Here is a 23,517-nt window from a genome sequence, read left to right as displayed (position 1 = left end):
GATAGTCTTTTTGCTGCTCTGTGGTCTGCTATTTTTTTTTTTTACTAACTTTATATTATAAATATTTCCATGGTAATAAGTATATCCATATCATCATTTTAATGGTTACATGGTTACCAGTATATGGTTATTTTATAATTTATTTAATAATTAACCTCTTAGGTAGATATTAAGATTGTTTTTAATATTTTGCTGTTATAATATGAACATCTTTGTTTCATATATATAAGTGTTCTTGGCCAATTACTTTCCCTGGACCTCTTTTTGAGGAGGGGTATTTGGTGATTGAGAATACATTTTTTATTTATGATGAATATTGTCAAACTGACTTCTATAAGATTACACCAATTTACTCTCTCAGGATCAGTCTGTATTCCTATACCTTTATTAATCTTTAAAAATTTTTGCTTATGATAGGTAAAAAACTTATTCTTTAAAAATTCTTTTCTTAAAAAAAAATTCTTTTCTTTATTCTTTGATTCTGGAAGGTTGAACATATCTTTTGAAATGTTGATTGACCTTTTGTAGGCATTTTGTGAATTATTTTTTCACGTACTCTTCCCATTTTCTGTTGAAATGTTCACTTTTTTCTTACTGATTTATAAGTGCTTTTTATACATTAAGAATACTAACTATTTGATAGACAGTGTTAGCACCACATCTGGAAACACAGGAAAATATATAATAAATGATTTCCAGTTATTATAATTTATGATCAAATATGAATCTATGTTTCTATATTTTATGGCCACCCTATATATTCTACAAATAATTCTACCTTCACTCTTTAACCCCTAGTGGTTTAGTGTCATTTGTCAAAGGGACTTTTTAAATTTTATGTAGCCAAATCTATTAGATGCTTTATTTTTAGTTTTGGTTTTAGAAAGTTCCTCTTCATTGAGTAACTAGTCGTTCAAATTTTCTCCTTCTACTTTATGATTTTATTTTTAAAAATTGATGATTTAACCCATTTAGATTTATTTAGGTATTAGTATGAAGTAAGACTGCAGCTTTATTTTGCAAAAAGATCTGTCAATTGTTCTTAGTGAAGGCCTCTATCTGAGTTTTAGTGGCTACTAACAGATTACAAGTACTTGGAAAATCCCTTAATCTCTCTGTGTCAGTTTTTTTTTGTTTATAAAATACAGAGTTAGATTATTTCTCATCTCAAATAGAAGGGTAAATTACTTGTCCAGAGTCTGACATCTTAATTCATCTAGAATTTTTCTGCATATACTGCTCTGTGTACCATTTGGATAGCTTAAAGTTTGATGTGAATGGGCTTTGTCTGTCATGACACTAATCATAAATTGAGAAATCTAAGGTTAGAATTGGTGAGTGGTGTACAACTTTTATTTTTGGTCAGCAGATGTTATTTTAAACTGAATGATGAAATATATCATTTTATATAAAATGCTTTTCATAACAGAAGCTTTGAATATGAAGTGCATTCAGAAGAGGAAATAGGACTGTGTACTGTATAAAAAAACCCAGAAAAGGTCAACTCAGAAATACAGTAGATAAAGTACAGCTATAGAACATTGTTGTAATTCTGATTTTCTATTATAAACTCTTGTCTCTAAATAATTACTATATATTAAATAAAATAATTTAAATTTTTGAAAAAAATTTAAAGAATTAAACAGAAGAGTAAATGTCCAGAGTGAGTCATAAAGATGGCAATAAGATAAATAAAAAAGTACCATTTTATTGCAAATAGTGCTGTGATAAATATGTAAACATATTCTTTTGAATATGTGGGGTTATATTTAAATTTTTTAAAAAAAATTATTCTTGGACTTTAATTTTACACTTTAGTGTCAAATATTTTTATGAATTAAAATATATTTAGTTTTTGAATAGATGATACAGGCACATGGTACAGAATTTTAAAGGAAGTTTTCCTTACATCCCTGTTCTCCAGCCACCCAGTTCGCCATCTGCAGCATTCATTATTATATTTATTGTGTATCCTTCCTGAGGTAGCCTATGTGGCCAGGCATATGTGAATGTGCACACACGCACACACGCACACATACACACACACACAATAATTGTATATTTTCTACATAGATGTTGGCATATTAAATACATTCTGTGACATATTTCCTCACTGAGCAATATGTTTGTTTGGAGATAACTTCTGTATCAATGCATATATAGAGCTGCCTTGATTTTTTTAAGGGCTGCATAGTATACAATTTGATGGATTTAGTATAATTTACTAAATAGTTCTCTGTTTAGCGCCATTTAGGTTGTTTCCAGAGTTTTCATTATTGCAAATGGTTCTGTGATAAATTCTATAAACATATTCTTTTGAACATGTGGGATTATATCTGTAGGATAAATTCTAGGAATCAAATTGCTAGGTCAGAGGGAATACACCATTTACATTCTCACCAAAAACATGTGAGAATGCCTCTTTTCTCACACCCAGTATCCATCACATACAACTTTGCTTTAGTTGTTTTTGACTTCATTAGGGGGCCATGTTCTCTCATGCTTCTCTCAATTTCCAGATTTTTATGCCATTGAAAACCTCCCTCTACCTTGCACCTTGCCCCCCCTGCTCCCTCCCTTCCCCCAGTCTTCCTTTTTCTTCAAGACTCAGCTCTATCATAAATTCTTCTTAGAAACATCCTTGCTCCATAATCTCCATTCCACTCCCTTACCCCGGAATTTCCCAGACCCAAGTCAGTGCCCTTTTCCTTGTGTGTGTGACACTCCTCTGCAAACATAGCAGATTTCTCTTGCATACTTTTGTTACGATGCTCATCACCATGAATTGTCCTCATTGGTTCTTTGCTCGTACTTTCATTCAACAGATCTCCAGACTGTGCCATTATGACTCTCTGTCCAAAACATTTTCCTATGCTAACATGTAGGAGAGGTTCAGTAAATATGGTTTTGAATGAATTAATATAAATCAATGTCAGAATTTTAGAATTGGATGGGATCTTAGTGATTGTTTAATCTAACACATTCACTTTATTAGTGGAAAATAGAGTTCTTAATTTTAATACTCTAAATTCAAAATTAGGCAATTTATTGTTTTACTTTCTTTAAGGAAAAAACTAAAGCCAGATGTTTTTTACTTAATTCTGATTCACTTTTCTCTGGGTTCAAATCAATACCCCAGTACTACAGTCCTTGATCTGTAGGATTTTTATAATGGAATATGCTGTTGTTCCTTTAGACTCAACAACTATCAAAGACATATCACATATCTTTTGTTTCTTTCCATTTCTCCTATTGCTCAATCATCCTTTGTTCTTAGCACCTTGCTTGAAACAAATTTTCCAAGACCTTCTAAGTTTGGAAACACTGAGCGATAGATAAGAGGCTAGACAGCATGGAAGTACTGTTTTTACTGATAACACAGTTGAAAACACCATGCCTTAGTGCGAAAGCCCACACGATCCTATTGATGCTTCCTGTCTCCATTTCTTCCTGTAAAGTTTAGACTTTGGTATTTAGGGAAGATTTGGGTCTGGAGAGTAGACAGTTTCTCAGAATCTCTGTATTCACATTGGTCTGTAGCAGAGAGGAAGAGAAAAGAGAAGGTCCTCAGTGTTGACAAACTTTTTAAAAATTAACTTCACCCTTTTCAGGAATGTAGACCACTGTTACTCCTAACCAGGTCAACTCACTTCTTCAGCTAGGGAGAAGGGTAAGAATCCAGGCAAGAATCCAGTGCTGACCCCTCGACATGAAAACAAGGAGCTTTGGAGGGAAAGTGAGCCTCCCAAACATTTTTCTTAACTCTCCCCATGTTTAGTTATGTGCTCTTTTTATTGCACATGGCTTCTTTTTGTTAATGTGTTTTGTGTTCTTTCCCTCATCCTTTGGTTCTCTCTCCTGGAACTGTAATAACCCAGTTTTCTTAGTTTCCAACCTCTTTCCGTAACAAATGCTTTACTTGCTGTTTGGATTGCCAGTCATCTCTTAAGGCTTCCGCATCCCTGATAGCATTTTTCATGGCCCAGGAACCTGCATTTAAGAAAATCCCTACGTGACTCTCAAGCATTTTGAGAAATATTTCTGTAGTCTTGTGCAATCCTTAGTTCCCACTTCAATTTCATTGCAATTTTTAAATGTTTATGGATTTCCTGTTAATTCTTAGAGTTTTTTTTATATTTCTTGTTACCTCTGCATAGAATATTCAGAGGTTCTTTCTTTTCCATCCTCTTTATTTAAAAGGCAAGAGAAATGCTTAACTTTTATTAAAACATTCCCTCACAAATGCCTAATTCTTTTGGTCCTGAAACTTAAAATTAGAGCAAAAATCAGAGGGAGCCATGGGAGGCATATGTCAATCATGTAGATATATTTTAGGTCCTTTTCAGTTTGGTGTTTGTAATAAAAGAGATTATTTTGTTTCAGGATCTCTGCTTAGTCCTAGTAGCTGAACATGAAGCATTAACATTATGCATTGATTTCTCTTTTATAAAAACATAATTTGAAATTTATGACTTTTCCTTTTCCTGGGTTGGTGGCTGAATTTAGGTTGACAGGAATACAATGGTTCATTAGATAAGTGTGAAAAGAGGTCCCACATACAAAGCCCTAAGATAATCCTCTGTGTCTGGAGAACAGATATTCACAAAACTGACCTATGTGACACTGTCTCCTCTTCCTTCTTATCTACTTTCGCATATTTGCAGATGCAAAATGTTCAGTAATTTTCCACAAGAAAATTTCCTCCTAAAAGGCTTTCCTAGAGATAATTTTGTAAAATCGAAGAAAAGAGGAGAGCAAAGCATATGTCATGTTATGTTTGCAGTTTTGTGTTTTGATTGTTAGGTGGAAACTAACTCAGCGTCATGTCATAGTGTAAGGAGCCTGTTTAGTTTTCTTTCCATTTATTGCTCATTTAAGCCAGTGTGAGGAGTGAGTAGGAAGGAACGACACTGTTTGTAAACAAGCTTTTCAAAATTTGTACAGCCAAGTGAATTGTCTCCATCAAAGTTGTCACCATAAAAGGTTGCATTTATTATAATAACAGTCTGTTCCTCACATCTTTTTAGATCTTTTGAGGAGGATTGCTATCAAAGTTTATAGCACATTTTTTGAACTTTTTACATGGTGACATAACATCAATAACTAAGGGTATATTTTATATTTGAATTTTGGAAGCAGCCCTCAACCATTCATGGGTGATTAGCCTGACTATTTGTCATTCAGAAGATATGGTTAGGAAATAGACTGATTTTCTTATGTGTCACATAAATTGTTTGCAAGCAGTTCCATAAGGGAAATTTTAACAAAGTTTCAAGGAATTGCAATATCACGGGCATAAGTGAAGAGGATCTCAAGATGACAGCTTTGAAAGTGACAGCATTCAGCTGGCTGTAGTTCTGTCATAATTTTTAAAAAGCACTCATTATTAATTGTAACATTCTGGCATTGTGAAGAAACAAAGGAATTTTAGTGGCACCAAAATTTAAAAGTTTGACTTGGTGTGATTATCAATTGCTCATAAAAAATCATTGTAAATTGGCTGACAAAATTTGCTGGAAATGGCCCTTGGAATAGAAAGATAAGTAAGGAAATGACAGCTAATGAAATAGAATGAAATATGTGAGAGCAGAAAGGGCATCTTTTAAGGACTTATTGCTAGAGTTTTGAGATGAATAGTGAGATGTAATTTTCTACTCCGGTGTCTATTTCATTCTCATATTTCCTAGATTTCCCTGGCTCAGGTTTAATCTAATAATTTTCCATCATAAAAGTTATATGATCATGATAGAAAAATAAACATTTAAAATTACTAACATATTTCTGGTTAGGTATGGCAGATTGAACCCTAAAATATATCTTTCCTCCATTATAATGGCAGTGAGGGTATAATAAAATCACAAGAACAAAGCAGATGAGAGTTCTGTCTTTTGGAAAACAGAACAAAAATGGACAGTGGTAACGGACTTAACGGAGTGAGTAAAAAAAACTGACTTCTAATTGCAACAAGAAGCAGAACCTGAAAATGGAGGAAATGGAGGTGCCAGATGTCTTAGAAAACTGGGGTATAGGGTGGTGCTGAAAGAGAAAGTAGTTTATATTGACTTAAAAACATATGAAACTCTAAAACTTTTGTTATGGGAACTGCAACAGTCATAATTTCGTTTTATTGTGTTTTACATCTGTAAACATATGGGAGAAGACAAAAGTGCCAGCAATACTCTATTGGTTTAACAATTATTTATGCTTTACACAAAACAGATATGTCTGTTTAAATATTGTTAATAGGATAGCAGATTATTAAGTAAGGAAACCAAATAGAATTACAGACTTTAGAGGTTTTACTTACTTTCACAGAACATAGCAACACTTTTTCATATTTGGATTCTGGATAATCTATTGTTAGAGATGTTTTCAAAGACTGTTCTATGACATAGATTAGTATTTTCTTTCTTGCTGCTCTAGAAGAAAGAGGAATGTTTCCTTTTTATCTTGATCAACTCTTTCACCAATAGTTGGAAAGGTCTAGGTTGTCCAAGCTAAGTATTGGAATTCCAATAGTTAGAAAACAAAAACAGGTTTGAAAAGCATGAAGCTTGTCATATGGATTACCAGATATTTGAGACATATAACAAGAAAAGAAAGAAATCAAAACAAATAAAAAGAATTCAGCTGGAACAAAGAAAATTCAGGGAACAGAACAAAATCTTAAACAACTAGAAAAATATTAGAAGCAGTACAAATCAATACAAAAGTTAACTGATAGAGTTGGGAAAAAAATGTCTCCTAGAAAACAGGATAAATGATGCAGAAGTGGACAAGGAGAGAAAAGACAAAACTGTGAGAGGATCAATCCAGGAGATTAAACATCTGACTAGTAGAAATTCTACATAGAGAGTAGAGAGAACACATGGAAAGGGAATTATCAACGATTATTGTTCATAGCTGAAGGACATGAATTTCTAGAGTGAAAGGGCTCATTGAGTGCCCAGGACAGTAAATGAAAGAAGACCCACATACAATTTTGAAGTTTTAGAAAAGTAGAGATAGAAGGTCAAAAAAGCTTCTCAAGAGAAGAACCAGGACACACTGAAAAGATCAGAATCAGAATACCATCAGATTTCTTATCACTAATACTACAAGTTGGGAAACAGTGGAGCAATGCAGTGTAAATTCTGAGGGATTTCTGTACTTACAAATCCAAACCATCAATTAAAGGTGAGGTCTCAAAAAATGTGCATGCAAGGTCTAAAATAAATGAACATCATGCATTCTTTTTTTGGAAGGTATGGAGATTGAGTCACACCAAAATAAAATGGAGAAGATCCAGAAAGATGAAGATGTGAGATATAGGAAGCAGATATATACTGTGTTTCCCCGAAAATAAGACCTAGCCAGACCATCAGCTCTAATGCGCCTTTTGGAGCAAAAATTAATATAAGACCCAGTCTTATTTTACTATAATATAAGACCGGGTCTTTAATATAATATATATATGTAATATAATATATAATACAATACCGGGTATAATATATATAATATAAAAGACTGGGTCTTATATTAATTTTTGCTCCAAAAGGTGCATTAGAGCTGATGGTCTGGCTAGGTCTTATTTTCAGGGAACTATGGTAGTGAGGAGAGAATCACAGGGAATTCCCAGATCACAGTGAAGAGAAATTCCAGGATTACAGCTGTATAAAAAGCCTAGAGTACAGTTAGTCCATATATGAGCAGAAGGATGGAGGGCCACAGGAGGGATGTAGCTAAGAAAAACATGGAATTGTGATTGAGTACTTGATATGTTTGACAGTACTGAAGGTTTTACAACTCTGTGTAAAGTTTGGGGCTGATTTAATGACGTGTAGAAAATTAATTAAGAAGAGAAGAAAATTATGGGAGAAGGGAAAGTACATGTTGGAGTTGGGTTTAGTTGGTTTAGAAGAGGTTGAGCTCTGGAGTCAGACCATCTGCCACATATTACTACCATGTATTACTACCCACATACCCTTGAATAAGTTACTTACTTCTCTGTGCTTCAGCTTCCTCATCTGTATGGAGATACTAATGATACCTACTTAACAAGGTTGTTGTGAAGATTAAATGAGTTAAGTCCATGTGATGATATTAGATTCATAGTAGTAGTATTAGTAATAATAGTAGTAATAGTAGTAGTAAGGGTTCAAAAATTTTAACCGTTATTTTTATTATTTTTATTAATTTTAAAATTAAAAAAATCAGGATACAAGTTTGAACATACTACTTTTTGAGAAGTGTGGTGATAAATACCCAGAAAAAAAAAACCTGTTTAATAAACTTAAAAAAAAAATTTCTTTAATGACCTATAGTGCCACCACTTAAAGGTGAACTTTTTAAACATTTATGTGCATTTCCTTCTAATTGTTTTTTTCTGTGCATTGATTTATTATATAATTATTATAGTCTCTCTGCATAATTTCAGATAGTGCTTTTTTTTAACTGAAGCATTTTCCCTGTTAATACAAACTCTTCTTAAGTTTTGTTGATTTCATTTTTTTCCACTAAATGGATGAAAAATAAATTGCTCAACTAATCACCTATTTTGGTATATTTAGATTGTTTTGTGAATAACTTTGGGATGATGGCTTTGTGAAATACATTTCAAATTTACTTTTCTTATTTTTTTAAAATTATGAAATATACAGAGGGTACCAAAAAATGTATACACATTTTAAGAAAGGAAAAAATTGTATTAAAATTGTAATACTTAATATGTACTGATAACAAAAGGTGAATACAAGTCATGTTTGACTTCTGCAATTATAAGAGGTGCTCAAAGTGGTTACCATCAGCATAAATTTTAATACAGTTTTTTCCTTTCTTAAAATGTGTATACTTTTTTTTTGGCACCTTCTGTATATATGTAAAACTTAATTCTTTAGTTTCTTAAATGTAATACATGTATATTGTATAAATTTTAGATAATTTAAACAATTTACATAATGTGTAAAATTAATGTAGCAGTAATTTAATTACCAAGAGATAAGGACTGCTACCGTGTTTCCTCGAAAATAAGACCTAGCTGGACCGTCAGCTCTAATGTGTCTTTTGGAGCAAAAATTAGTATAAGACCTGGTCTTATTTTCATATAAGACCAGGTATAATGTAATATAGTATAACATAATATAATACCCGGTATAATATAATATAATACCAGGTCTTAATTTTTGCTCCAAAAGATGCATTAAAACTGATGTCCGGCTAGGTCTTATTTTCAGGGAAACACAGTAGCATCTTAATGTATGCTTTTTGTCTTTTTCCTTCATACATTTATATTGTCATCAAAGGGTATCTGGAAATGGAGAGTGGTGGGAAAAGGGGGACAGTACCACATGGGAATTAGAGAGCTGGAGATGAAGGATGATTTGGGAGCCTGAACTTCTTGAGGTGACAGACATGAACTAGCTAAAGGGCCTGATTAGGTTAATCCTGATGATTCTAAAGCAGGTCGCCATGATGAGGTTGTGCGTGTTGACGGTAGGTAGATGCTCTCTTGCCATGAAAAGGCAGAATTTGGGACTCGCTCTTAACTCCAGTTTATGGGGTCATGCAGGAGCGGGTGGAGCAGTCTTCCTCTGAGCCCTGGGCTCCTCTTGACTTTTGATGATGGAGTCTGGCTGAGGGATATGGTCTCATTCCCAGAATATGGATGTGGAGAGGAAGGCGATGAAAAAGGTAAAGATGTTTATTAGGCAGATGGAGAGAGAGAGAGAGAGAGAGAGAGAGAGAGAGAGAGAGAGAGAGAGAGAGAATTTGAGGCTAGATTTGCCTTGCTAAGTCTAATGTTTAAGTGATTAATATTACAAAAATTGAAATCCTTGTATGGTTAATTTATTTGAACCACACTTAAGAATTGCAACTTTAAAAAATGTCAAAATATTCCATTTCTAGAGTGCTCACAGGAAATCAAAGTAAATTTTGAAGTAAGTCTGGCAATTGTCTTCTTAAGAAATTAGTCCTTGATTTGGCTGTAATGAAGAGGAACATGTGTCCCTCTGTTGATTACATGTCATAAGATTCACCAGAACTTTTTTTTTGCTACCCTAGTGGGTGTGAAATAGTATCATGTGATTCTTTTTTTTATTTTATTTTTAATTTATTGGGGTGACAATTGTTAGTAAAATTACATAGATTTCAGGTGTGCAATTCTGTATCACATCATCCATAAATCACATTGTGTGTTCACCACCCAGAGTCAGCTCCCCTTCCATCACCATACATTTGATCCCCCTCACCCTCATCCCCCACCCCCAACCCCTTTACCTTCTGGTAACCACCAAATTACGTTCCCCAGATTAATTTTCAAGCCCGTGGCCATCCTATGGTCACCGATTGCCCTCCAATCCCCTCACCCTCCCCCCCACCCCCCACCCCTCCCGCCCATCTAGCAACCCTCAGTTTTTCCTCATTGTCTCCCAAACTGTTTCTGATTAGTTCATTCACTTATTCTTTTCTTTAGAATCCGCAAATAAGTGAGATCATATGGTACTTCTCTTTCTCTGTCTGACTTATTTCACTTAACATAATGTTCTCTAGATCCATCCATGTTGTTGCAAATGGTAAGATTTCTTTCTTCTTTATGGCTGCATAATACTCCATTGTATAAATGTACCACAGTTTCTTAATCCAGTCATCTACCGATGGGCATTTTGGTTGTTTCCATGTCTTAGCTATTGTGTATAGTGCTGCAATAAACATAGGAGTGCATAAAGATTTTTGAATTGAAGTTTTGGATTTCTCCGGATAGATACCTAGGAGTGGAATTACTGGATCATAAGGTAGTTCCATTTTCAGATTTTTGAGATACCTCCATACTGTTTTCCATAGCGGCTGCACCAATCTGCAATCCCACCAACAGTGCACTAAAATTAGTTTATTGGGGTGACAATGGTTAGTAAAGTTACATAGGTTTCAGGTGCATCATCTATATATCACAGTGTGTGTTCACTACCCAGAGTCAGCTCTCCTTCCATCACCATATATTTGAAGGACACCTTTTAATTGCTTGCTGGTGTCTTTGGCTTTCAATGTGGTAATGAGTCACAGTGATCAGAATATGCCAACACATATTTTATATTACGCCAACACAAAATTCTACATTAATAGAATTTTACTAGAATATCTGTAGACTTAATCTGATTATACTTTCATGTCCTGGTAACATTTTTTATGTATCAGAATAAACCTAGGGGGTAATCAAGCATTTAAAAAAAATAATCTGTGATTCTGCTGCAAAACTAGGCTGAGAAACCTTTGCCCTAGTAGGAATAAGGCTTCTATAAATAAGGGTTCATATTAAAAGTAGTGCCCATCTCAACTCTCACCTATGCACATGTGCTCTAAGTGCCCTAGTCCTCACATACACAATGAAAGCTCCCTGAACATTTTCATCAGATTATGAGTTCCTAGGTAAAACATAACTAAAATAGCCTCACTTTTAGGCACAAGAGTATACAGAAAATACTCTATGTACCCAAGCAGGAAAGGAATTTTCATATTTAAAAATTAAAAAAGTAATGAAATGAAACTTTCATCCAAAATGCAGATCTTGGATAAGATTTTAATTAATTTTTGTAGTTTCGTTTTAATTTAGTTGAAACAAAATAGGAATTCTAAATACTAGTTATGACATACTGAGGATACAGACAATAATTCTGGCACAAAGAGCTGAAGAATGAATGATTAATTCTCAGTGATATGAAGGTCCAGTTTCTGTAGTGAGGAGTCTCAGCAAAGACATTAGTTTGCCAAAAGGATCTGGAAGGTTAATGCTTGGCTAGATAGGGGAAGAAAATAAAGGTGAAACGGTAGAGGGATGCATAGGATGGGAGAATGGGAAGAGTGTTTTCTTTGGAAAACTTTCTAAGCTTATAATTTCTTATTCCTCTACTCTAAAATAATAAAGTTTGCATTCTTAAATTTTCCATTTTCCTAGTTCTTTTCTTCTGAAAAGATTTTCATAGATTAGATACCCAATGAAATCTTTAATTTTCTGTGTTAATTCATGACCTAAGGGGCTGTTTTTCTATTTCTCTGGAGGGATAAAATCATACTTGAAGCTTTTATGATTCTTTGATCTTTATATTATCCCAAATAAGTCATATTGTGCTTATTTGGAGACTGCTCTAAGGAAAACATGATGTTAATTTTGTGTAGTCTAACAATCATTGCATATTAAAATAAGAAGACATAATCAGACTATTGCGTGAAAATGTATTATTATTTTGTGCAATTCTCTGGGTTAACTGGGCAGCTGTGCTTCAAAAAGTGTTAGCTGGGGCACTAACATCTGGAAGATCCAAAATGGCCTCAATCACACAGCTGGAAATTGGTGCCAGCATTGGCTGGGAATTAAACTGGGGCTGTCAGATAGGAACTTTGGTTCTCCTCTACAAGGGTCTTGTGTGTTTGCTTGGCTTTTCTCACAGCATGGTGGCTGGACTCAAAGATTGAAAGATGGAGAGTTCCACATGCGTGAAAATGGAAAATGCAGAACTCAGATGTTATACAAATCACTTCTGCTTCATTACATTTGCCACCGGACGAGTTCACCTTCAAGGGGAGGAGAAGTGGTCTCCCATTTGCCATGCAAGGAGTTATAAAGAATTTGTAGCTATCTTTACTCATCCACAGTTCATCCTTTGACCACAGATTATTTACATATCTCACATATGTAAAATTTACTAAATTCTTCCACAGACTTCTAAAAAATCTCATTCCATTACAGTATAAGGCTCAAACTAAAGGTTCAGGTTCTCATCTGAATCAGGTTCTGGTGTGATTAAACCTTCTTAGATGAGGTAATTCAGGTATAGATGCTTGAATTAAAAAGACAAGTTATCTATTCCACACTCACTTAAGACACAATGGGGAAATAAGGACAGAATGACTGCAGTAGATTCTCCTGTTTTAAAAAAAAGGGAAATCGGAGGTACCTAGCTATCACTGGTGTTTTGAAGTTCTGATGTTCAGCCAGGTGTAAGTCACCAGGTCCCCTGTTTTGAGAAAAGGGAATATATGTTGACTAAAGCTTTGTTCTGCTTCCTAGGGGTGGTTGCCTATGGTTCTTGGTTGCTGTCAGAATCACCATTTCTTTTTCATTATAAATGCCCTAGGCCTTAATATATTTCTAGGTCTTCTTCATGATTGTAAAAGGTTTGAACTGACTGTTTTGATACAAACTGACAGTGATTCCACTGGTGGGTTCCTTGTGAGTCTCATTGGGATTTACCTCATTATACAAAACCACACCCAGAAATCTTTTTGGGATACACCCCTCTCTACTTCGGACTATGAGTTAAGCTGCTACGGGACAATGCCATTAAGATTCTTAGGAGCCTTTTTATTTAGGTGAGAATGTCTATGAGTTATACCTTTAAATTCTCAGAAACTCTTTGCCATAGCTGAGGATCTAGTAGGCAGGCCCTTAAGAATCTTAGAAACTCTTTTGTGTAGATGATATTGTCTAGGCAAACAAAGCTTTAAGTCTTTCTAAGGTCTTAACAAAGGGTCTTACAACCACACCCTTGGTTTGATCTTGACCTTGAGGTCACATTTTACTGGCAGCAGTTTGGCTTAGATCTTTGCTCTGAAGCTATTTCTTTGGAAATCTATTGCTGGTTTAGGTTTCTTTGTACATTTGTTTGTTTCTTTGTTGTGCATTTTTGGTGGGAATACTGTTAATGATGTGTTCTCAATGCATCACTTCAGGAGCACGGTTTTGGTTTCTTCCTTCGTTGGTAATGTTGACTATAATGAGCTGGTTAAAGTAATGTCCTTCGTTTTCTTCACCGTGCTCATTACTAGGATTCATTTTGAATGTGAAAATTAAATGTTCGGATTTGGCTGAGTTATGCATTAGACGTTGTCGTGTTTGAGATGCCTATCAACACCTAATAGAGACTGGTTCAGAAACAGGGGTGTTGGTAGATTGGAAAGATGAAGCAGTCTTTTCTGCTTGCATTTTATTAGTGAGTAACACAAGTGAGGTCATTAACAGGAAGTGATGATGAGAGAATGCTTTAGAGATTTGAGGAGACAGAAGTTTGGAAGGGTCTTCTCAGAGTAAACTGACTAGGGAAATGTAGTAGACTTCTGGGCAGTGTGCTGCGAAGGGGGACCACTTGATAACTATGGTCATAAATTCAACGTCTGACTATTCGGGAGGTTCTGTTTCCTGGGGCCAGACTTTGATTAGTAGAAACGTTTTATCACTGTTGAGATTTGGCCAAAGTGCGCATAGTGGAGGGGGAATGGGGATTGGTAAAGAGGTTTAGAGTGTGTGCAAGGGAATGATTAGCATGACGAATCATGGCATATAACCTAGATTAGATGGACAAGACGGAGGTGAAGGAAAGTGAAAAAGTGGTAGGTAGGGTCAAAGGTTTAAAAGTCTCCAAACAGTTATAGTGAGAATTCTAGAAATATGGATTGGAGATGGTGAACAGGGAGTGGGATGCTTGAAATCAGGTTTTGAGAGGCATTTCACATATGTTCTGGTTTAATATCATACCAATTTTATGAAGAAATGTTTATGTCTCTGTTTAGACATGGGAAAATTACGTTCATAAAGATTAAATAAATTGACCAAGGCCACACAGCTAGTAAATGGCAAAGTTTGGATAGGAAATAAAAATATTTATTTTGGTTTTTAAACTCCAAAACCTTTGTACTATAGCAGCTGTCTCTGATTTATGAGTTTTCCTCTAGACAAAGGATAATCATTATTATGACTGAAAATGTTTACATTGTAATTGTTTTGCTTATTCCAGGCTTATTATGGCATGCAAATGAGAAAAAAGGCCTGAGAATACAGTTCTAATTTAAAAAACATCTCTTCCTTTAGAAAACCAGTGGCATTCAGCATTTGATTGAAAATGATTTTCACTTCAATCTTTCAAAATTCACAAGGAAGCATTCATACATCAGTCCTGAGTAAGCTGTGAACATGGAGTGAATTCTACCTGATCAATTTGGTGTAAAATAAAATTTCCCATATATTAAGGATATACTTCATTTTCCTACACTTAAAATTATTTAAGCAGGTCTTTAGTTAACAATAAACAATATGGAACTAAGGAAAAGAACTCAGGTAATTTTGATTATCTCTACTTTTTAGGAGGCTTCAAGAAAATGTACTTAGGTTCTAAGCTGATGGTAGTAAGGATTTTATGCTTCAGTAGAGGAAAAAGTAACATTTTAAATAGAATTTTTTTTAGCCTAATAATTAAACTAACAATATTTCGCAGATGTCTGCAATACTGCCTACAAACAAAACCAAATTGCAGGGGCTCTTTTTGGTTTAAATTATGTGGAACCCTTTCCAGAAATACTTGTAGGTATAGAGGCTTGATTGAAATAGCTACGTAATTCCTGAGCAGAGGATTTTCTTTGCTGTAATTACATCCATGTGGCGACTCATACTCTCTTAATTCATAGATTTTATAATTCAAAGGAAAATATTCCCTTGAAATTTGAAAACCTGGAAGACTCAAAAGTTTAAAAAAAGTGTTATTATTATTATTATTATTATTATTATTATTATTACTGCTACCACTACAGCTGTACATTCTCTAAGGAATACTTTAAGTCGGTGCTTTTGGCGTCACTCATGCTAGGTCCAATAATGAGAATTTACTTATGTGTGAGTGATGGAGAAAGGATCCCACAGATATCCAGCACCAGAGATGGGCTCTTTTGGATCCAGGGACCTGAGCAGTGGAGATTTGGGGCTTTCACGTTGGTATTCACCACTGGTACAACTCAGTTTTGCTCAAGTGTCTGCCTGTTTTTTATTTTTCTCTTTCCTCAAACAGCTGAATGACTTTATTCTGAGTTTACTAGTTCAGATTCTCAAGAGAGGGCACGTGGCTGGCTCTGACAATAAACATGGCTTTTTCTCTCCCTCTTCTGGGGACGTTGTTTGAGACTGATAGTCAAGTTAGGGGCCAGTCTTTTGCAAACATCTAGCTGGTTCCTTTCCTGTTTGGGGTATGGTCTCGGATACACAACAGGTTGGGATGTGGAGGGTGGAGCCATGACAAGTTTTGCTTGAGGCAGAGCTTTACCATGCAGCTTCACTATTTTGTTAGAAGCCTTTGGAAATTTGTGAAATATCTGCCATCGCCATGGTAAAAAGAATTTTTAAAAAAGGACAACTGTCGGTTGGCTGTACATCAGCTATTCTCTCACCAGTCTCCTTCCCCCTAACATTGTTCAGACCTTTCTGAGTAGTGAGGATGATCATGGGAGGCCCTGGAGGAGGAGAATGTTGATTGTTCAAAGACAGATTACCTTGTCCAAGGGAGTTTTGGTGTGGCCAAGTAACGTAAGTTGGGCAAAGTATAGTTGAGAAGATGAAATGCTAGGGACTTTTTGTGAAGAGTTTGCTATTTTAAAGAAACACAGAGTTTCACAGGGATGTGAAATACAGTGTGGGGGATATAGTCATTAATATTGTAAAGATTATGTAGGGTGTCAGATGGGCACTGGACTTAGCAGGGGGATCACTGCATAGAATGTGTAGATGCCTGACCACTGTGCTGCACACCTGAAACTCATATAAAATAGTATTGAATGTCAACTATAGTTAAATATATATATTTATGTATGATCACGGGATGTAAAATGCAGCATAGAGAATATAGTCAGTGGTATTATAATAGCTATGTATGGTGTCAGATGGATGGTAGAGTTGTTGGAATTGTCACTTTGTGAGGTGTGTAAATATCTATTATGTTGTTTTGCATGCCTGAAACTAACAATAAAAAAAAAAGAAGAAAAAGAAACACAAAGTTGTTTTTTGTTTTTGTTTTTATTTATTTTTACCTTGGTATACTTTTATTTGCATGAGATGCTTAGAATTGCAGCAGCCACATTAAGGTCAGGACAGGAGCCAGATAAGAGAACAGGTCACCCACCACACTGCTGGCCGAGCAGAAAGATGAACATCCTCGTGGTGTCATTAATGGTGCTGAGCCAACACATGAACCACCCTGGAACTGCCCTGATGTCGGATGGGAAATTACTTTGACGCACTGGTAGCCTACAAGGATACTAGTAGGCAAGCTACCCCAGAAGTAAGGGAACAGAAAGCCCCGCAGACCAAATTACAAACCTCAAATCCTATCGTTTGCTAAATCAATGCAAAGCACATGGCAAGAAGCAAGAGGAGAGAAATGGTAGGTTAGAACATTTTAGATCGGTTCCAAGTGGCGTGGAAGGACCATGTCAGCTAATCCTGGGCTCCCACAGGGTTCATGTGTCCTGCTTTTCTCTCTACTGCACCTACCTTCCCTGCTGATAATGTGGTTTTAAGGACTACAGATGAGATTTTGGGCAAGCCCCAAAGATGGAAGATGGCCAAGCTAATGACCTAATGACGCCCACTTGCTATATGTGGTGCACTGCGATGAATATGCCTGGTCAGGAACTGTAGCTTGCCAATTCACTTGATGAACGGTCATATGAATTTTATTTGTGTTTTTGGACATAGAAAACATTAGGCAGAAATGGGTGTCAGCAGCAGTTCTTACCAGGGTGAGTTTGTCCTCCAGTGTACATTTGGCAATGTCTGGAGACATTTGATTGTCATGACTGCTGTGTGTGTGTGTGTGTGTGTGTGTGTGAAGAGAGAAGAGAGAGAGAGAGAGAGAGAGAGAGAGAGAGAGAGAGAGAGAGAGAGGAACCCTGGATGTCACAAATAGGTGATTGAATTAAAACCTCATAGATATTAAATGCTTATGTATAGTGTATCCTGCATATTTAGCGTGTCTTGTGTCTTTATTATATTAAGAACATTTATTACCCAGTTGTCTCATAAATATTAGAAATATTTTGGTCTAATCTTTTGGTCATCCATCTCTTTCTATCAATGTGTAGCACATACATATTTCTTACCTATACACATCCTTTGCATTCTGCCAATGTCTACCAAAATTTTGCTTACTAGCTAGTTATCTATACTTAAAACATCTTAAGAGTGTTTAGCTATATTTTATAAACTTCAGATTTATTCATCTAACAGAATTGAAGATTTGCAAAAGCAAATTCACATTAAACCTGCCCTGGAATTTCTAACAAGAGAGAAGATATAAATGTCCTGGTTGTTTGTGCCACTTTTAGTTGTGCTATCTGCCACTTGCAGCCTAGAACATCCCAGCTAGTTCTCCCATATAAAGTCAATAGGAAAATGTATTCCAAAGACAAATGAAACAAGGACTTAGACTATGATTATAGGTTTCCTAAATGGTGCTGTAAACATCAGATACTATAGGAAACTGATTATGGTGCCTGTGTTAATGTAACTTTGGTTTGGATCATTCTGTTTACATTTCAGGCAAACGTAGGCATAGAGCTTATCATGGTGGGCCTATGTGCTCATAAATTCACATTATATATTATAATTGGGACAGTTTGGGCTTGGTGACCTTCAGAACACTATGAAAAAAGATTTTCTTAATTGGCTGAATGTCTGTTAACAGAGTCGTAGCTTTAGAAATAAACCAATGGTCATTAGCACCAATTCTATGCTAACAGGAATCTCCAATTTGGGGTATGTGAAGAAGGAAACTTTATTCCATGTAAACAGCTCAATTTCGAAACAGCATAGCTGTGGAACTGTAGGGCTGTGAGGAGGCCCTAGGCTGAGGCAGCCCTCCGGTAAAGTGGCTGTCCACTAGACAGCTCTGCTCTCTCTGCTCAGCTCTGCCCTGCTCTGCCCTGCTCTGCCCTGCTCTGCCCTGCTCTTCTCTGGTGAGAAACCTTCAGTTTGTTTTTACTGTTTGCTCCAGTTGGGGAAATACAGTCCTCAGTCTTTGATGAAAAGGGAAAGTGCACTCCCAAACCAGCTGGGAGCTGACTTATATAGAGAGAGAACCAGTGGTTCCTGATTGGTTCATACTCATGCAAATGAGGACTTCAAATCCTCACAGCTTGATTGGTCCAAAAGGCACAGTCCAGATTGGTCAGAATGGAGCTGCTCTGATTGGTCCTTGACGATGCTGATGGGGATAGCTGCACAGCTATGACTGGGGAAGGCCTCAGTCCTATTGGTTGACATACAATGCCGGGAGCTCCTTTATAAGGGCTGGCTCAGATGGAATACAGTACAGGCAGGCCGTTCAGTGCAGTCTTCTTCTGAAGTGTGGTCTGGGTGAGAGGCCTGTTTAGAAACAGCTGCTAGGCTCTACTTTTAAATTGGAGCCCAGTTAGCTAGCAGGAGCCCTTCTTAGTAAATATATTCTTTCTCAGGTTCCGCAGATAATTTGTACCTTCATGTATTGTTTTTATTTATTGATGTTAATTTTACTTATATCTTAGTGCTTTAAAATGTGAAGATTTTAAGTCTTTTTATGAAGTTGTGTTTTGAGGCACCCCCCATTAAAGGAGAATTTTTTTCACATTTGTGGAATTAAAGAGAAGTATATTTAAGATGAGTTAAACAATTTAAAATTCTAAAAGGTTGTAGTTTAGTAGAGACTTCAAAAGAGAGTTATTTTTAACTTTCTTTGCCCCCTTTTCATTTTTGTGATGGAACCTAATGTTTTGTTAGATAAAATGGTGCATGTAACACATCAAGACATGGTAAGGTATAGTAGCAAATTAAAACAATTTGATAAACAGCTAAAGTAAAAAAGGGAAGAATAAGATGTCTTAAAAATAATGGTGTGCTTGTGGTAGTTTCCTAGAATTTCTGTGCTAGATCGGTGGAATCAGCTCTGCTGAGCAATGGGGTGACAGGTAATTTGTAGTTTAGTCAGTTCAACCTTGTACAGTGTGTGTGTGAGTGAGAGAGAGAGAGAGAGAGAGAGAGAGAGAGAGAGAGAGAGAGACCTATATTGTTTTAAAATTTGGGTTTGAAGAATTATTAAAACTGTAAACTTGATTTTCAAATGCTTTACAGTTTCAAGGTCCTCTTTAATCATCATTTCTTTTGTTGTTGCAGTGATTTGCTGTCCTCTGAATATGTAGAGAGACACATTGAACATGGAGGGAAGACTGTGGAAGTTAAAGTAAGTCCAGTTTTCCTCCCTCTGGGACAAGTGTTTTCAGAATCTTTTAAATATTGAGTATGATTTTAATTTTCAGTGATACTTGTAATGTACAGTTTTGGGGTTTTATATTTAAGAATTTATCAGGAAAGTATATTACCCACATGTATAAAAAAAATAAAATTTTCAGAAAAATAATTCTTAGTATACTGTAGGAGTTATTGGAGTTATGTTTTATGGAATTAATATAGCTGCAAGCGGTTCTTGATTCTTTTTTTGATTATATCACAGAAAATAATTTCCGAAATTTGCCTTTAAGGTTAACACGTAAGAACCAAGAGAACCAAGAGGTGAAATCTTGGGTCCAGGGTAGGTACATGGTTTTGCATGCAGTGGGGAATGACTTTCCCTAGTAAAATTATGAATTTATTAGATCAACTGGGAAGTCCCAGGGAGTTTTAAATCCCCGGAGACAGAAATCTCAGGATATTGGTTCTTGTCGGGTAAGTTCCGAAAGGATTACACACAAATAAAAGCCTCCTCCAATTATAGGTATAAGAATGTGTGTGTTTTTCCAGTGTGCTGCTGATGTAACCTGAGGGCATATGAGACCAGACTTCACCAAAGGGTTTCTTTGGGTTCCTTCTTCAACAGGTTTAGTATAGTGAGTGTTAGCTAGTTGTTTATTTTCTTTTGAATGTGTTCAGACTATCTGTTCTGCCATGTTAGAATTATAATGCCATTTGTATGTATTTGCTTTTTTTTCTGATTATGAATTTGATATACACTCATTTTAAAAAACTTGTAAGTAGAGAAAAAGGAAAATTCACCCTTAAACTCATCACTGAGAGGTAAACTTTGTTTTCATTTATTGTATTTCCCTTCAGTGTTGTTTTATCCTATATTTGTATTTTTATTTTTTTATGTAGCTAGTATCATACATGTCTATAACATTGTATCTTGCTTTTAAAAGTAAACATTATATTATATTGTAAACATTTTCCCAAGTTAGTTTCTTTTAAAGCTTATGTTCACTGCTTTTCAATTTAAGTATATTGCCATCATAAAGCTTTTTATTCCTGTTAAACTCTGTATCAGTAAATAACTAAAATAAATTACATTATTCTGTTCAAGAAACAACATGAAGAGAACTGGGTTTTTCAATTATATGTGAACCAAAAGAAGAGAAAACTTTATTATGGAAAATTTCCAACATATACAGAAGTGAAAGGAATACTATAATGAACTCTCACATGCCCATTGTCCAGTGTCAACAGTTATAAACATTCTCTCTCTCTCTCTCTCTCTCTCTCTCTCTCTCTCTCTGTCTTTCCCTCCCTCTCTCTCATATTTAAAAGAAATTCCAGACATTGGGACATTTTCACAGTAAATGTGTCTTTATACTTCTAACTGATAAAGACTTAAAACAAAATGTGCAAATTTTAAAAGTGATCTACACATAATAATTATTCCAGCCCTCCAGAAAGTTATTCTAAACTTAAGGTTGACTAGTAGGATGGTTGACTGATTTGTATCACTGCCTTTCTGCAGAAAGGATATCAGGATTCTTCTAGATATGACATAGGAGATGGAGCCATTTTGCTCACAGTTGGAAAAAAAAATGACCTAGATTTATAATCTCCAGGCTCTTTTTATTTTTATCCCTGTTTATTTAGCTTTGCTCCTCTATTTTATATGATGCTTTTCTGAATGCAGACTGTGTCTTATTCCTTTGTTAAATTAAAGATGAAAGGAAACAGGCAGTTGACTATTTCCATTTATGTCTGTCAGTGGAATGATGAAATACAAATATGAGCACTGAGGATGGATCCAGCAAACAGCTTTCTGCTGTCTCCACAATAATATCCCTTTTCGGGAAATTTGTACTTAATCAGCGAAGCGTACTTCACTCTGAGGTCATTGGCTCCATGGGTATATGTAACACCCCGAGCACTGACTTGACCACACAATCTTTGCTGATTTTCCAGCCTGATAATTGCATTTTTTTATTGATGGTTTTACCTAACCCCCAAGCCTGTCAAACCAGGGAAATGATAAATCCAAAGTTCATTCAAACCCTTGGCCCAGAGAATGCTTCTTCCTTTAAGAAAACCACTTTGATCTCACCCATCACTTCCATTTGTTTCTACTCCCTTTAAAAAAATGAACTAGGAAATCGAACTCAAAATTCTTTTCTGGGTTGTCCCCCCTGCCCCCCCAGAAACCGCATTGAAAGTGCTAAATCCTGCCCATCAATCCAAAGTCAGCAACCAGTTATTTTCCTACTGGTTCCCTTGTTTCTTCTTGTCCTCTGTGCTTAGCTCTTTGGGGTGTTTCCTTTTTACGTGGAATCTATTAGTTCTCCTTTCTTTACAGATGACTCATAATTTTCTTAAGCTTTTCTTTTCACTATATATTATAGTGAGTCAAGAAATTGTAAAATTGTAGCTTTGTGTTTTTGGACTTCTCTCTGATCTTCTGTATTAGTTTGCTAGGGCTGCCATAAGAGCATACAACAGACAGAGTGGCTTAAACAACAGAAATTTATTTTCTCACAATTCCGAAGGCTTCTTAGAAGTCCAAGATCAAAGTGTCAACGGGGCTGGTTTCTTCCGAGGCCTCTCTCATCGGCTTGTAGATAGCTGTCATCTTCCTGTGTTTTCACCTGGTCTTCCCTCTGTGTGTATCTGTGCCCCAGTTTCTTCTTAGAAGAAACCCAGTCATACTGAATCAGGGCCGGTACGTAATGACTTCATTTTTAACTTAATTCTTTAAAGACTCTCTCTCCAAATATAGTTACAGCTGACATATTGGGGGTTAGGATGCCAACATGGGAATTTTAGAGCAATGCAAGTCACCTCATAACAACTTCCCTAAGAGCCCTGTGAATTTTTTAAAATTGGCTTTTCTCCTGAGACTGAAGTAAATGAAAAGGTGTAAGGAGATCAAAGCAAAACTCTGTATGTAAGAACGTTTTTTGTCCGTTGGCACAAACACGATCCTATTTATCTTGAGGATGCAAAATTAAAATCAGCATCATTATCAAATCAGATTTGAACAATGACTAGAAACCAGTCTAGTAAGTGTCTCTGCTCAGGTGTCATGGAAGCTTTTATTTGTGAAAATTCAGGTGCAATGCATTTGATTTAAGGGTGTGAGTATGAACGTGGGAAAAGGAATACATTTGCATGAAGAAAATACATCATAGCTGTATTGGTGAATCTTTTATATTTTAAAAGATTTTATTTTTGAAATCTTTTAAATTGTAAAGTACACACTGATGCAGAAATTGCTAAGGGTGAACACCCTATAACCACTATCCAGTTCAAGAAATACCGCTCGCCAGCAATTACATGCGCTGTCTCCTTCTTCCCTAGTGAAACTTGGAAACCATGTCCTGACTCTTAGGGTTATCATTTTCTTACTTTTGTTCATAGTTTTATCCCCCAAACATGTGTCCCTGTAGTTTCTTTCTTTTTTTTTTACGTTTTAAAAAGTCTCTTTGAATCCTTTGGTTTCCCCTTATCTTTCT

General features: G+C 35.7%; 1 protein-coding gene across 18 annotated transcripts in view; it reads left to right on the top strand.

Annotated features, from left to right (window-relative positions):
- ADAM22 (ADAM metallopeptidase domain 22) overlaps positions 1-23,517 on the top strand; it is a 229,731-nt gene that overhangs the window by 108,493 nt on the left and 97,721 nt on the right. For all 18 annotated transcript variants that reach the window (XM_033088399.1, XM_033088397.1, XM_033088392.1 and 15 more), the window contains one exon: positions 19,940-20,006. In XM_033088399.1, the coding sequence (XP_032944290.1) occupies positions 19,940-20,006 (67 nt within the window). The remainder of the gene's footprint in view (positions 1-19,939; positions 20,007-23,517) is intronic.

Source organism: Rhinolophus ferrumequinum, chromosome 20, assembly GCF_004115265.2.
Source record: "Rhinolophus ferrumequinum isolate MPI-CBG mRhiFer1 chromosome 20, mRhiFer1_v1.p, whole genome shotgun sequence".
NCBI lineage: Eukaryota > Metazoa > Chordata > Mammalia > Chiroptera > Rhinolophidae > Rhinolophus > Rhinolophus ferrumequinum.
This window is presented reverse-complemented; position numbering and strand designations above follow the sequence as displayed.